This window comes from Ptychodera flava, chromosome 12 (assembly GCF_041260155.1).
Source record: "Ptychodera flava strain L36383 chromosome 12, AS_Pfla_20210202, whole genome shotgun sequence".
In the NCBI taxonomy this organism is placed as follows: Eukaryota; Metazoa; Hemichordata; class Enteropneusta; family Ptychoderidae; genus Ptychodera; species Ptychodera flava.
Window position 1 is genome coordinate 24,196,158 of NC_091939.1, and position 15,357 is coordinate 24,211,514.

At 39.3% G+C, this 15,357-nt stretch overlaps 2 protein-coding genes across 2 annotated transcripts; both read right to left on the reverse strand.

The window, feature by feature from the left end:
* Positions 1-1,912: 1,912 nt before the first annotated feature.
* On the reverse strand, positions 1,913-3,394 carry LOC139145463 (uncharacterized). The gene is made up of 2 exons (XM_070716661.1): positions 3,085-3,394; positions 1,913-2,340 (listed from the first exon to the last, which is right to left on the reverse strand). The coding sequence occupies exons 1-2, from the start codon at positions 3,316-3,318 to the stop codon at positions 2,116-2,118; spliced, it is 459 nt and encodes a 152-aa protein (XP_070572762.1). The 5' UTR covers positions 3,319-3,394; the 3' UTR covers positions 1,913-2,115.
* A 1,744-nt stretch (positions 3,395-5,138) lies between these two features.
* LOC139146112 (sialate:O-sulfotransferase 1-like) lies at positions 5,139-14,303 on the reverse strand. The gene is made up of 4 exons (XM_070717546.1): positions 13,855-14,303; positions 9,396-9,590; positions 8,668-8,871; positions 5,139-6,580 (listed from the first exon to the last, which is right to left on the reverse strand). Exons 1-4 carry the CDS (start codon positions 14,069-14,071, stop codon positions 6,177-6,179), a joined length of 1,020 nt encoding a protein of 339 aa, XP_070573647.1. The 5' UTR covers positions 14,072-14,303; the 3' UTR covers positions 5,139-6,176.
* Between the last annotated feature and the right edge of the window lie 1,054 nt (positions 14,304-15,357).

Here is a 15,357-nt window from a genome sequence, read left to right on the forward strand (position 1 = left end):
CACCTACCTGACCGAGGTAATGTTTTGGCCGCACATGAAAAAATTAGAGTTTTCTGCCAAATGAACACAGGCGGAATTTAAGATTTTTTTGCATTCCGGAGTCAGAACGAACGTTTACAGGGTATACAGTATACGAGACATCATCACCCTGGACAGAAAATTAAACTTGAATGCCCGGATACAACATAAAAGTAGTATAGTAGTGTTAATGAAGTACGTTGTCTGTCAGTTTTATTGCTAATTACGACGGAGATTTCCAGCCATGTGCGTTTATCGGTTGACGCAACATGCTACTCTAGAGATCCTATAGACAATGCGGGGCAGGTATCAAAGTACATAGGGCAAAGAACAAACACTTCAAAATTTACACAGAAAAAGGTAATTTTGGTAAAGCATAGCATACAGATATATTAATAAATCGTCAGTCAATCTATCAATCAATTAATCAGTCAGTCAGCCAATCAATTAATCAGTCAATTAATCAATCAATCAATCAATCAATCAATCATTTAAGATGATGTTCGAGCAGTTTTTCTTGGACAAATACTCTGACAAACTGGTTGACATTTTTTCAGGGGGGGAGACAGCCCAAACTAGTCCTCCCACAAGATTACATTAGATGAACTTACACGGTTTTACGCTTTCTGAAAACGCCCTCATCAGTCCACTGGCAAGCGATACCTTATGTGCTCGATTTCTGTTTCGATTTGGGCACATTTTGAATATCGTCACGAGATATTTGTAAATTAAGATTGCGCGTTATCTGTCGATAAATTCTACAAGTAGTTGCTTTTGGCAGGATAGCCAGTATTCCCCGGTATATCTGTCACGTAGTCTGTGCCACAACGGCTCCCGGGCCTTTGCCACCGTATACAACACGTGAACAAGCATTCGTCTGACGTTTTTCTGTTTACCGTTTTTATTGTTAGAAAATGTAAGGGCGATTTAATTAAAGAGAATCCCGTACCATTTTACGACATGTTACGAGCCAAATCTTATGAAAGAGAGTGGTTCTTTGTTTAGCTTCGACCGGGGAACAAACAATCTATATGTCGATCAATCTGTACAACGACAACCGTGAGTGAGGGCGCTCTGCTCAAATTGGAATGTGAGGTCAAAATTCGTGCTTCAATTTAAAACAAAAAGGGGTCAAAGGCCTTGGTCAAAGTTCACATGAGGAGAAAACTGAGTGCGTCAAAATCAAGGTTCATACCGGTAATCGTATAAACCTCAAACGGGAGCGCCCCCGGCTGTACAAACATGGGCGTTGAATATAGTCATAGGCAATTACAATCTTTTTCTATCGTCTTTGATTTTTTTTAAATGCAGAGAGTCTAAAGTTTGTAAACTGTTTTATCTCTGGAGCCCTGGTGTTTATCAGCTGATTGTTTGACTGTTACGAACAGTACATGTAGTTGGTCATTTAAAGCTCCATAAGCTGTATCTTTTGGCTATTACATTTTTTCAGAACTTTTGTTTTGTGGTTTCCTTACATTTCTGCATTGAATCCCTAAACTGTAATTTAATGTCAAGTATTTAGCATATTAACACAACCTAAATGAGTATTATCTCCATTGTTATTATTAAAAGTTCAAGTCCGGACCAGAATTCATTTCTAAACAATAAACAATCATCACTACACACATACAAGCTATGTTGAAAAAAGAATACTCGAAATTTCAGCATGACAAACGGATTAGGGTCAGACATGGTAGTTGATATACAGAAGCAGAGTACTGAAAAACTTGCCACAAGTTACAGCTTTTGTCCCTTTAATATTACGCACACAATTTTGGATATCGTATTACTCTATGCCATGTTCTACAGTACTACAGATCAAAGAGTAAATCAATGTTGAGGAACAGATAATCAATTATTTTCAGCCGGTGGGACAGATTCGCTGACCCCTACAAGAATGTTGAATGTGAAAAAAAAGAGTGCAGGGACACAGAGTGTCCTGCATTTTGTTCAATTTATACCGCGACTGAAGATCGTATCAAAACTAAAAGCGAGCCAAAATTGCAAGTGATCGCTATTGCAACACGGTAATCTCTGCAAACTAGCTGTCATTTATACGACTACAAGACCAGAGTCTTGTCTGCATGGCTGACAGGCTTATTTTCCATCTCCTGCTGTTTGACGTTCTCTCTGCCGCTGCTCCTCGACGTGTTTCATGTACTTCTCAGGTTTGAACACTGCATCCGGGTACTTCTCCAAAAATGCCTTGCTGTCGAATTTTGGCAGGTTGTCCGGCAATTTGAAAGTGATTGGCTGCGCACTTGCAGGCTTCGGTGGCTGGAATTCTGGAATGTCTTCAATGTCGATGTGAGTCAACGATTCCTGCAACAAACGGTGAGAAAGAGGGCGAATTTGTAAACTGTCATGCTTCATAAGCATTCTCCATTGATAGCTCGGTGCACGTGAAGGCTACATCTTCTGCCGCTTAATATTCATACATGTAGGTGAAAATGTCGTTACCATAATCTAGTTTCTCAATTAGTTTTATGTTGCATTATTTTACAGATTCCAGAGCTATTTTAATTATTAGTTTCACTATTACCGACAAGATATGTACAGATATTTAGATCCATATAAATGTAAAACTATGCATGTATGGATGGATGCCATTACCTCAAACGTTCATTAGTGGGCACCTTTACCTACTAACTGGTTCATGAGGGCCATACTGCTCGTGTGTTATACCAATAGGCCATGTATTTACGAGGTATGCAAATTTGCTCATTCTCAAGGCAAACGTCATTTGGAGTGTATGTCGAGACAGACAGAAACAAGACAGACAGACACAGACAGACAGTCACAGACAGAGAAACACACAGGCAAAGATACAGACAGAGACAGAGAGAGTGTGTTATCTCATCATGTTCTAAATAAGAAATTATACATGATTGTCGGTTCTTTCAAGGAATTTTGCGTGAAAACCAACGATCGAAATACTTCAGTGGGTACCCATACATCTCCATACCAACTTTACATGGATGTGCCATTCACATATTGTTTCACTATATAAATCAATAGCCTTCTTATATAATTTGACGTTTGAAAAGCAATTCATGTGCAACATACTAGGTTAGGGTCTGACTCCGCGAAGCCTTCATTTTCCGGGGTGATTTCCTCTTCTTCTCCGTCCACTACTTCGATGTCGCCATCCTCCACATCGACATGGCCGTCTGTTTTCGCCGGCGTCGGTTCACCTCCGCCGCGATTCAAAACCGGGCCGCCGTCATCCTTCTTCTTGTCCGCGTAAACGCAGATCAACATCGACGCCAAGAGAAGTCGCAAAGCGATAGAGAGTACCATGACTAACAGACTTTGAAGAAATTGTCGAATACGGCAAGGTATTGTTATCCGACTATAGATGATGCTACACTCGTCGTCCTCGACAGATGTTAGTCCTTCTGACGCTTTTATCGGTATAGCATCCAACATCCGCCCCTCCCTGGGGCTAACTCCCTCCGCCAATCAAATTAAGACACACATTACTAACCCCAAACCACTGTCTCCCCGTCAGCGTAAGACGCCTTTTCAATACTCATGATAACAGATATGCATATGAAAATTCAGTGCTGTAAAAATCGACCTCATTTAGACAAGACAGGAGGGAACATATTTCTGATTTTCTTTCTGGAAATTAGAGGGTGGGGCAGAATTTTTTTTTTTTTTAGTTTTCACGAACAAGTAAATTCCATCATTTGTATCTGTTTGAATGATACCTATGGGTAATCTATAAACGTACATAATAGTGGGGTCAAGGCGAAAATATTTATTTGTTTCTTGCATATGTATTCAGATGTATTTACTATGTGGTAAAACGACCAAAAACAAGAACGAGCAAAAAATGCAATTCACGAGTTGTGCCAGGCTACTTTCAAATTATTTTCGAACACAATCAAAACATGCCCGAGGGGCAATATTTTAATCTTCCCGACCTTTATGACGACGATGCTCAACTTTCAAAGATTGTACATTTTCCCGGCAAGAATGGTGACGCACCTGTTCATATACAGAGAGGCGAGGGATAGGGCTGACACGCGTACACAACCGGATTTCCCACTCTGCTATATTTTGAACATGCTATGGGAACGATTTTCAATTTCATGGAACATGTTTTGAAGATCATTTTGAAAAATCATGAGTGCCAATAGCTCCAGACTAGAATCCAAATGTTAAACTTGCATTTTACATGTGTAGACGCTGATTTAAAAAAAACACCTGCTGTTAGTTGCTGTTTCAAGATGCTTTGGGAGTAGAATATTAAGAACTTGCGATTTTCGCATAAAGTAGTGGAAGAAAAAAAATCAACAAAAGTTACAGCAAATGGCCCGTTTTATTATACTATTCGTCTTATTGTCTGCTCAGATTATGCAGAATGGTGATTTGAGCTGCATACTACATGCCATTACCAATATAGCCCAAAAAGTAGTGGTTATAGGAAAAGAAACTGTTCTGAAATTGACGGCGATCATCTTGAAAACTACCGGTGGGAAATTGTATTGACATTTCTATTCCGATCAGAGACAACCGAAAACTAAAGATGAACAAAAGTGTGCGTAGAGCTAGCTGAACGGGCAACGCGAAATCTACCACAAGTCTACAATTATACAGATCGTTTGGCGTGAAAATTGTGTGCGCAGCGCCGGTTGTGTATCTATATTAGAAAAAATTGTTATGATCAGTGCGGAAGTTTGTGCTGTGTACATGTCAATATCAATAAGGACAATTATTGTTCCTGCATTGTCTGAAATGCTGATATATATATATATATATATATATATATATATATATATATATATATATATATATACAAAAACTTATGTGTGTGTATGTGTATGTGTGTGTGTGTGTGTGTGTGTGTGTGTGTGTATTACCTCTAGAGAGAGTCTTTTCTCACAGGCGCTCCTTAGCTGGGTAGTCTGCTAAGTTGATCGCCACTGTGAGTATTTAGGTTGCAGTGGCGGGCATGTCCGAGTCGACTACGGGATCGATAGATCGAGCCGAAAATCGCTCTACTTAGCAGACTACCCAGCTAAGGAGCGTCTGTCCTTTTTCTGCTTGTAAATGAGCATATGTATGCGCGCGTTCAAATCTGTACATTTCATGAATTAATAGGGACTACGAGTACTATAACCGCAATGTTTTTTTATTAATGACACAAAAACATCCCCTGACACAAAAACTGACACAAAAACCCCTTATTTTCCGATCGTCATATGGTTTTTTGGGGTTTTTTTGACACTTATATCTTCTGCTTGTCATCAAAAGAGACATGTCGGTAATGCGTTGCTACCACAAAACGGACTGCGTATTTACACCAACCAGTATGTGATTGGCCCTCAAATGTTACGCATGCTCACTCGACTACTGGGACGCTTTAATCGTTATTTTATTCATTCATAGGCGTTTCAAAAAGCTATCGACGAAAGCTGGCATTCAGCAAAACCATCAACAAAACCAATGCTTGATAGTTTGTAAGACAGTCAATGTAAATGTAGAAGTATTTCAAAAAGTCGTCTGCTGCCCTCAGCTTTCCCGCCTTCGTATTGTAAATGCATGAAACACGCTCGAAAAGCCCCCTAACTCTTCAGATGATTGTTCGTTTGACAGGGCGTAATTCTTCGGTCGCAAACTGCAAAGAGTGACAGAGCCAATGCAAAGAGTAACAGAGCCATCAAAGTAAAAACTTGAGTACACAGCAACAGAAATATTCACCGCTGTATCAAGGCATACGGATCCTCTTCACAAACATCTGGTTTGGTTTTATGTCAGTAAGGTTATAGTGCGCAGTTTGTGATAGGGCTGTCACACAGGTCTGTCTGGCAGTGCTGTGACGGCATTTGCGTACAGCGTGCTGACTCGATGTACATATGGGCATGTATAACAAGGTCTCTGACTCTGGCCTGTGAATACAAGTCTAAAAATTTTACGAAATAATTTTACAGGGACTGATGAGCGCCTCTTTCTGACATGTCCTTTAATTTACCTGCGGATGTTCTTGCCAAATGATTTCTTTACAATATTTCACTGTTATGCCATATTGAAGCCGAACCAAACCGAATTCGGTTTTATTGATAACATCGAAATAACGTTAGCAAAAAGCATATAGTGCAGAAGAGCTCTTAACTACAACCTCCGCGAACTTATGAATCAACGCAAGGCTGTCACGAACGATTAGTAGGATCTGAGCTAGTGTCATGCCGCAACGACTGCGCAAAGTGATCGTTTTGGGGCACAACAGTGGGGGCGCCCTCTTCCCGCAAGATGAAATTGACGATCCGTATCTTCTTGTCGATAATATCATGCAGCGCCGGTGTGAACGGATCACTCGGGAATCTTGCAGCCTTTGCATCTCGACGAAACTGATTCCCTGAATCCGGAAGTATGCACTCCGGTCGTCTGTCGGCGACGGAAACGTTCAAGAAATCCGCAATTCTGGAGAGCTCGCCCAGCGTGTCCGTCTTGACTTTTTCATAATGGACGACTAAGACGGGCAGTCCGCTCTCCAGCCATTTTGTGGCAAGGACCTCCCAGTAACTGGCATAATCCTGCACCATGGACTCCCATCCTGTAACCAAAGAGAGCATAATATTATGGCCCACAGTTTGATGTAAGTTGCGTGCCAATTGAGCCATTTACAGACAGGACACCGACCTTACGAAACAAGATTGCCGAGTTCGTGGAAATATGGTGGCTACATACAAAATAAATAGATTTGCAATGTTTAATACTGTAACACCATATGTACGGCTCATATGCTTTTATAATGATATTATTAATGGTATAAACATTTGAAAGGCCCGTTTACAATAGTCTCTTTTTTACAATTATCTTCAATCTTTTGATTTGTTCTCAGTTAGGTTTTAGGAAACTCCATTCATGTGATATAACTGGATCAACTTTACAAGACGTTGATCAAGGTCTTTACAGTGTTTTAATGTTTTTAGATTTGTGGATAGCTTTTGATCTTGTTATGTTGATCATGATATTCTTGTAAGAAAGCTGTCTGTTTATATTGTCTGTTTATATAAATAGTAAAAATTTGTTTGTTATAAATATCTGTTTGCATATATTGTTCAGCTTAGCGGGATTTTGAACGAAATTATTTGACGTGTATGGATTTGCAATAATTCATCACTGACTTGGTTCCGTTTTTATCTAGCAAACAGATGTCAATTTACAAGAACATCGATTGGAACTAATTTGGGATAATTGGATGATGAAGTAATGTCTATATATTTGATTTGCAAATGCAAGTCCATCTGCTTTCCTTTTTAAGTCACACACTACTTTTTTATGAGTAATTTGTAATATTGCAACAATCAGCTAAAGAGTACCTAACACTTTTGAGAACTTTGAAAAATATGAAAATCCAATTATCCAAAATATCGTGTTTAGGTTACCTTGGGGCGAATTCACAGATTTTACCAATATGTGTTGTTCTACAGGGGTCGATCGTAGGCCCTCTATTATTTCTTGTTTTCATCAGTGACTTTCCCTTATGTCTAATTTGGTAACTTAGATATGTTTGCTGATGATCAAACATTACGTGTTTCTGAGGTTTATACGGAAAATGTTGATAAGAAAATTCAAAATGAGGTCATGTCCATTTCTTCTTTGGTTATAAATAATGCAATGTTTATCAACACAACTAAAACCAAATGCACGATTGTCGCTTCACGTCCAACGATTTGTTTGGAGAATCCTAACGTCTATGTGCGAATTAATAATTCTGACATTTGTAATATTCTTGGTGTTGAGATTGACAGTACACAAGTTAGGACACGCATATTGACTCTTTTAAATTCTCAGCTAGAATTGGCGTCTTGCGAAAGCTGCGCACTTTGACTTTACTTAACGTTCTTCTTATGGTTTATAACGCCACTTTTGTGTCTGTCACGGTATTTGATTATTGTTGTACTGTAAGGGCATCACCACAAAGACCAATCTTCCAAGAATTTATAAGCTTCAAAAAAGAGCTGCTAGGGTCATTCTAGGTGTTGATTTATCTGTGTCTTCCAGACTTTTCTTTTTACGTCTAAATTGGCTACCCATCGACTTTCGTATCGATTATTGTGTTGTCGTAATGACTTTAAAAATCCTAAAAGGTCTTGCACCTGGTCATTTAGACCAGTTCCGCCATGTTGCACACACACGCATCTCGTAACAATAATTTATATACACCTTCTTTTAAAACATCTCGGACAAAGAACTTTCATTTTCAGAGCTACTGTACTTTGGCTGAACGATATTCCCCTTATATAAGAAATGTTGGAAATGTGTCATTATTCAAAACTCGAGTGCTTGGGGTTTTTTGTATACTAATGTAAGACTGAATTTTCTTTCTCTGGTTGATTTTTTCCATCTGTCCCTATTTGTGTCATATGTATTTTGCTCAGGAGAGATGATTTTCTTCATTATATGATGTCCTTGTCTTAGGGCTACGATGTGAATTACAATCACCTTCAAAAATCAGACCACTCTCTTAAAATAAAGTGTAAATAAATTAAAAGTAAATAAATATTGTTATATCGTGATTTTACTTCACGAGACTGATTATATACTTTTTATGATCATATTTAACATTTATCTTGAGCCTTTGTAAGAGCAATGAGTTAAAGGTATATGTGACCGTGTTTTGCCAGCGGAGCCTACCGGTTCCTTGGAAGGCTTCCTTGCCCGCGATCTTGATGTGGCCACCGCCGCTCTGCCTGTGACGCTCTGAAACAATCGCGTCAAAGGGGTTCCTCAACAAGAGCACGGCCCCGTCAAACTCGGAAATCGCATCGTCCCCGGTCTCGTGAACTTTGACGACCAGCATGTCCCGACGCTTCCAATATCTGGACTCTCCCCTGAAACCTTAGAGTTGAAACAAATAACACAATGGGACATTGTGAGTGAAGCAACGCACTTTTTCCTTTTATTTGGAGAGATTCGATTGGACAAGGAAGAAGATACACTTGATCATGGTATAAAAAAGTTACGTCTAGTTTAAGTCATGTGTATGAGCATTCTACTGTGCCACGTGAATGCTGCCAAAGTTTTTACAAGTGAAAACCAGATCACTGTAATAGTCGCGCAAAATATTGAACTGTAACACCGAGTAGCCATCGAAGATTTCCATGCCCTCCCCAGGATGAACTTTGACCCTCTGCGACAAATCTTACCCTTATGATTATCCGAAACCTGACAAATATTAAGGTAGTACGCGTCTCGAAAGTGAAAGTTTTAAATTTTTGATCAAACTTTCTCAATCATTGTATGAAAAAGTTAAGCGCCATGCAGACCAGTAAAGTATCATCGTAAAATACTGAGATTCCGAAACGCTGTTCCCCGAGGCACATCCCACCTCAGTCGGAAAGGGGAGACAAAGCGACACTCACCTGCATTCGCGAGATCACCGTCTGTGTAAAAACTGCCCGTGTATATACCGATATATCTCTCCAAGAGATACCTCAACCACGTATTGCCGGAACCAGGAAAACTGGCGAGCGCCACCAGTGGACGACTAGAGGAGTCTGCAAAATATACGTCACAATTGACGTAACGCCTCTGTTTGTTGTCCAGTCCAGACGGGTCTATTCAATTAACAGACAAACAAGTAAGTAAATAAATAAATAAATAAATAGTAAAAATATGTTTGTTATAAATATCTGTTTGCATATATTGTTCAGCTTAGCGGGATTTTGAATGAAATTATTTGACGTGTACGGATTTGCAATAATTCAACTGCAACACAAATCATTGCAATTCGCCGTTTACAAGGCATGGACATGCAATGCTCTCAGACAGTGTAAATCAATAGTGGTTTATGTGTTATGGTGGTACTCTTCCTGATCTGATACCCAAACGACCTCTGAGTGTGAGTGCAAAAAAATGTAATAGTATCAAAGGCCTGCTGGAAAGAGTGTTTTTTATTTTTGTGCCGACACTGATAATTGGTTTATTCAGTAAATTTAAGCTCATCTACTTTCTGTTTATGCAATTCACATGTTTTTAAGGGTAATCTGTAATATTGTAACTTTCAGCTATAGGGTACCCGACACTTTTGATAAATTTGCACAATAAATAGATTTCTACCATTTCAAAATGACAGATCCTATTGTTTTCTTTGAAATTGTCATTATTGTTTTGTCCATTCCCTTAGTTTTGGTAGTTTGAAAAAATAGAGGGTCATGTCCAAGGTGGCCCTGAAAAATAGAGGGTCATGTCCAAGGTGGCCTTGAAAAATAGAGGGTCATGTTCAAGGTGGCCTTGAAAAATAGAGGGTCATGTCCAAGGTGGCCCTGAAAAATAGAGGGTCATGTCCAAGGTGGCCTTGAAAAATAGAGGGTCATGTCCAAGGTGGCCTTGAAAAATAGAGGGTCATGTTCAAGGTGGCCTTGAAAATATAAGGTAGTGTTGTCATGAACAATTTTTAGACATTTTCAACTTTTCAATTTCAAAATATCTTTTTAATACAAATATTTCACCAGCTACCTGAACTCCTTGTATTTTTTAAGTAGATAGAATAAAAAAATACAATTTTAACTATTTTACTTTGCCTTATTGAGGTACTAACATCAAAAGTATGAAATACCTTAGTTTTCTGAACATCTACCACACAATGAAAATGACAGTTTAGCAAAATAGGAGAGTTTACAATGTACTATCAGCAGTCAAACAAAGTAGCGGTTATAACTGTTCGAAAAATCGCAATTTGACAACCGTGATATATCAAAAACACGTAAAGGATCAAAATTTGTAAGATTCAAAACATCAAGTTCTGCAGAATTATATGATAAGTACAGTTTGCAAATTTTTTGTTTATTTCATTGTATTTACATTTGCAAAAAAAAGCAAATTTGACTAGATTTAGTAAAAAGCAGTTAACTTAACCTTGTTGCCAAGTAGATTGAACAAAATTAAGAAATTTACCTTAGTCTGTAGCAACAAATTATGGTCTCGTGCCTTATTTTTCAATAATTTTTGACAAACTTTTCAAAATCCTATAACCCAAAATATTTCCAATCGTGTTCAAGTACACCTTCAGCGATTTTAAGTCACTTTCCAAACACCAAGCTCCAGTAAATTGGGATTATTTCAGAGGAGTGTAGAGGCTGTCTGTGCGGATGAGATCAACAGTAGGTTTCAGTGGGCTGCGAGCTGTTACCATTGCAGGTAACTATTGTTTCGATATACAAAAAAAAAGAACAATAACGATAATAATTCTACTGAAGTAAAATTTGCAGTGGCAAGAATATGGTAAAAGAATACCAACTGCAGAAAATAGCTGTGAGAACATTACTTAGGCGCCCAGCTACTTCATAGGATAAGGTAAAACAGTAATTATGAAATACATCCGCCTACGACTGGCATACAAACCTCTATCTTTCCCCACACTTGGTATTATCAAATACGCCACGTCGCTCTTTCGGCGGATTCGTTTTTACGAAGCGAAATACCCTCGTATACAGGCAACGATAAACTTGAATAATGTCGATGTTCGATGAACTTCGATTGTAATCTTCCTCTATCATGATATAGCAACGAGTTGCCGTTTGCGGGGAGTATCCTTTACGCCAATGTCACAATGAATGCCAAATATGAGAGATATAAGGTTTGGAAGATCTAGAGTAACTATAATTAGCAAATATTTTTATTTTATACAGACGACAAAACACATTTCGTCACTGATTCCTTTCAATTGTGTTATCTACTGATGGCATATTCACTCGACAACTCGTTCCTAGCCAGAATATCTGCAATTAGAAACAGGCTTTCCAAATTTTATTTGATGAAAAACATATTCAAAAATAGCAGCTTTATCCGACAGAAGTAATGACTAATATTGCACACTATTATTTGACACTATATAAGTAGTTAGGCACGTTTTCTTGCTATCCAAATCCTATAATTGATTTTATTACATCAATTGCACGCTAACTTGATTGGTCAGAAATCTTTTTATATTGTTACTGTCGTTTGTTCTCACGTTTCAATTTTTACGTGTCACATCGGTGGCTGATACCTATTTATTGCCCTCAATCACTGATGCATTGTGTTTACAGAGGCGATCACAGTACATGGAAGGTCGGAAGTCCTTTTATTTATCGATGGGGACTAATTCTCAGTTACTGGTGCCGTCACATATGTCGCCGCTCGCGAATAATCTCCCATGTAGCGCAAAAAACCTCCCACCATATTTGGCCATCTCCTGATTTTCTCATGTGTTTTCCAAAGCTGAGGGAGGAGAATGTTTCAGAATGTTTCAATTGTAAAATAATATTCCAAATTTTGTAAGTGCGCATGCACCGGCATGTCGTAATGATTGAAGGCCGGATGAGTGCAGTCTGTGCGACGAAAGAAGGAATGTGACGGCCACTGCAATTCGGCAATTTTACTTTGCCGCCAAATGGAACGCCCCCTTAAATTTGTGTAATACCTTGTCAAAATAAAGCACTTAAACTTAATCAGTCCGTGGCGCAATATGATGACAAAAGCCAGAAAGAGGACTTCATGGCCTCGTTATGAATTCGAGAGGGCGCTATTGCTTTGCCTTTAACAGCGTACATGTATCAATGGAGTCCTGTGCACTGATTCAATGCTGTATTTTATAAACGTTGCCCTACATATTCAAATTCTGAGAGTTCGGCTATCAGCTAACCTATCACCTGACTGGCGGAAACGCAAACTATCGGAATAGCGTCGAATGCGAAAGAGCTAGATGCTGCAAAACATGATAACATAAAGATGAATGCAGCGCGCCCCGTTATGGACTCATGTTCGCTTTTCAGCTATATGGTTGTTGAACGCTTCGATTGTTTATAGACATAAAATATGTAGATCATTTTAGATGTATTTTAAAATGTTTTGTGAACACATTATGTCACAGCTGTCGACTAGATTCTGATCGCGGGACTGTTGTCATGAGCAGGCCGTTCAGCACAATCCGCTGGCAATCCTGGCGTTCAACCACCAAAACCACCCACCCGCCCTTGGACTCTGGCCTTTGCGACCATTGGTGTACTCTACCTTTGCCTCGCTTTTAACAATAGAACTTCAAGCTAATAAATCACTGACTTCATCGCTCATTTATTGTGGCTTCAAATTTACTTAGTAGACGGCCAGCTTTAAACTTACTAATCCTGTTTTCAAACACTCACCGCCACTACAGGACATGATGTATTGCAATTCCTATGTACATTCATCGCTTTACCAAGTTTTATCCAACGGTGTTTCCGTGTGATTGCTGTGTGAAGTCATTAGTTTTTTTTTCGCAGACTGTGTTGACGATGAAAATGGTCAATTGCTTTGGAAGAGTGCCATGTGGTGTGTTGATTGAATGAATGAAAGCAGCTGACGCCGCTAGAACGACGTTCCGCAACCACATTGCAGTCAACATGGGAACCGATTTGCGACACGATTACTAGACGTATAGCTGTCGACCAAATAGAATCAACCGTTTATATTTACGCTATTGAAATGTACGGTTTTGAACCACCCTCAATGTTGCCATTGCGCTGCATCGATTTCAGCAAAATCGGCGAGAAAAGAAAATTAATGGGGTTTTTTACTTTTCTGAAAAAAAAAACAGTTATATAAACTGATGCGATTTTCGGATACTGTTTAGCTGCATCTCTCGGCAGCATGGCGCGCTGATCCCCATGAGTTTGGCAAAATCAACGCAAAGAGAAACAAGGCAGCTTCCATTGTGATGTCTACGACCTTAGGAATTCCCGAGCCATTACAATATGACCCATTGTATTTTTCCGAGTTGCGTCGGCCATTTGAGCACTGAATCTATTCAAATACCGTTTCAGTACCGTATGTAACACCGTATTCTTTGTGGCGACCACTCACCGTTTTCATGGATGATCTCGGGGAATGGGTTTGGTAAAGCCGGCGGCGTAACCTTTATAATTATCCCCCTTGGTCTGGTAAAATCGATGGTTTCGTACTCCTCATCCATTTGCACGGCATCGTCGATTAAATTCACCATCAGGAATAAGGCGCACATGAAGACCGCGGCAGTCAGCGCCGCCTGAACACGTCGTCTGCAGCACCGAACAGCGGGCATTTGTGGGCATTAGCGTTTCCCCGAGCGATAGCTACCACGAGATGGGTTGTAACGTAACCGGTTTCAGAGTCGCTTTGTGTCTCCTCCGTTGGGACGTGTCATAGATGCCTATGGCGAACAATTAAAATTTACGCAGTACTCTAAATACATATAGCTTTAAATCTGTTTAAAATATTGATGATCAGAGCTGGTTCTTAGAGAGCTGGCATCTCATGTATGTAAATTTAATTTTAAGCTTGTCTGGTCAATGATGTGATGGCAATACGACCATATGCCTGTGGTTGTCTGATCACATTGGGCGACAGAACTGTACGTTGTTTGTCAGAGATAACAGTGGACAAGATGGCATTCTCGAAGATGGTATTCAAGGGGGGGGGGCAGGGGCGATTACGTGAGGAGCTACACAGCATTAACATAAAAGATGCTGAGAATATCAAATAAAAGGGATTATATTCAATAATACATTGACAGGTACCGTATGGCATCGATTTTCAATTTACTGCGAGTTATTCGTGTATTCGTGCGCTATATTAGCATACATTATATAGCGAGCATCTACTTTTATTTTGTCGTTGCGCACTGGGGCCTTGACCTGATTGTACGTTATGGGACGTACGGTAATGCTCAGACAAACCTGGGCTATCAATGATACTGTTAGCTTTCAAATATTGCAAAGTGCAGCCGTTTTCACAAAAATGCCACAGCAAGCATCGTATAGTTACTGTAGGCCTATACGAGCTTCACCGTGCGGTAAGTAATGCGTAGATCATCAGTGACTCGATATTCAACCATTTGACAAATTTAAGAATCCTTTGGTTGAAATTCATTCATGTCCAGAATATTCTTAAACAACGTGGCGTATCACATCTTCTCTGACTCAGCCAATTGTTCATTGAATGCTTAAAACATCATTCGTGACGTGCCTGTTTTACCTCCCAACATATGTGTATGAGGGCGTCAACTGTCTATCCATCCATACATCTATCCATCCATCCATCTATCTATCTATCTATCTATCTATCTATCTATCTATCTATCTATCTATCTATCTATCTATCTATCTATCTATCTATCTATCTCTCTGTCTATCTGTACACACAGACAGAGATACGTATCCGCACATATTTATTCAAGTTGATATATACTTCCATACTTGCAAACATACATACAGCCATCTATCCACCCATCCATCCATTGATACATACATACATATATACACACACACACACACACATACATACATACATACATACATACATACATACATACATACGTACATACATACA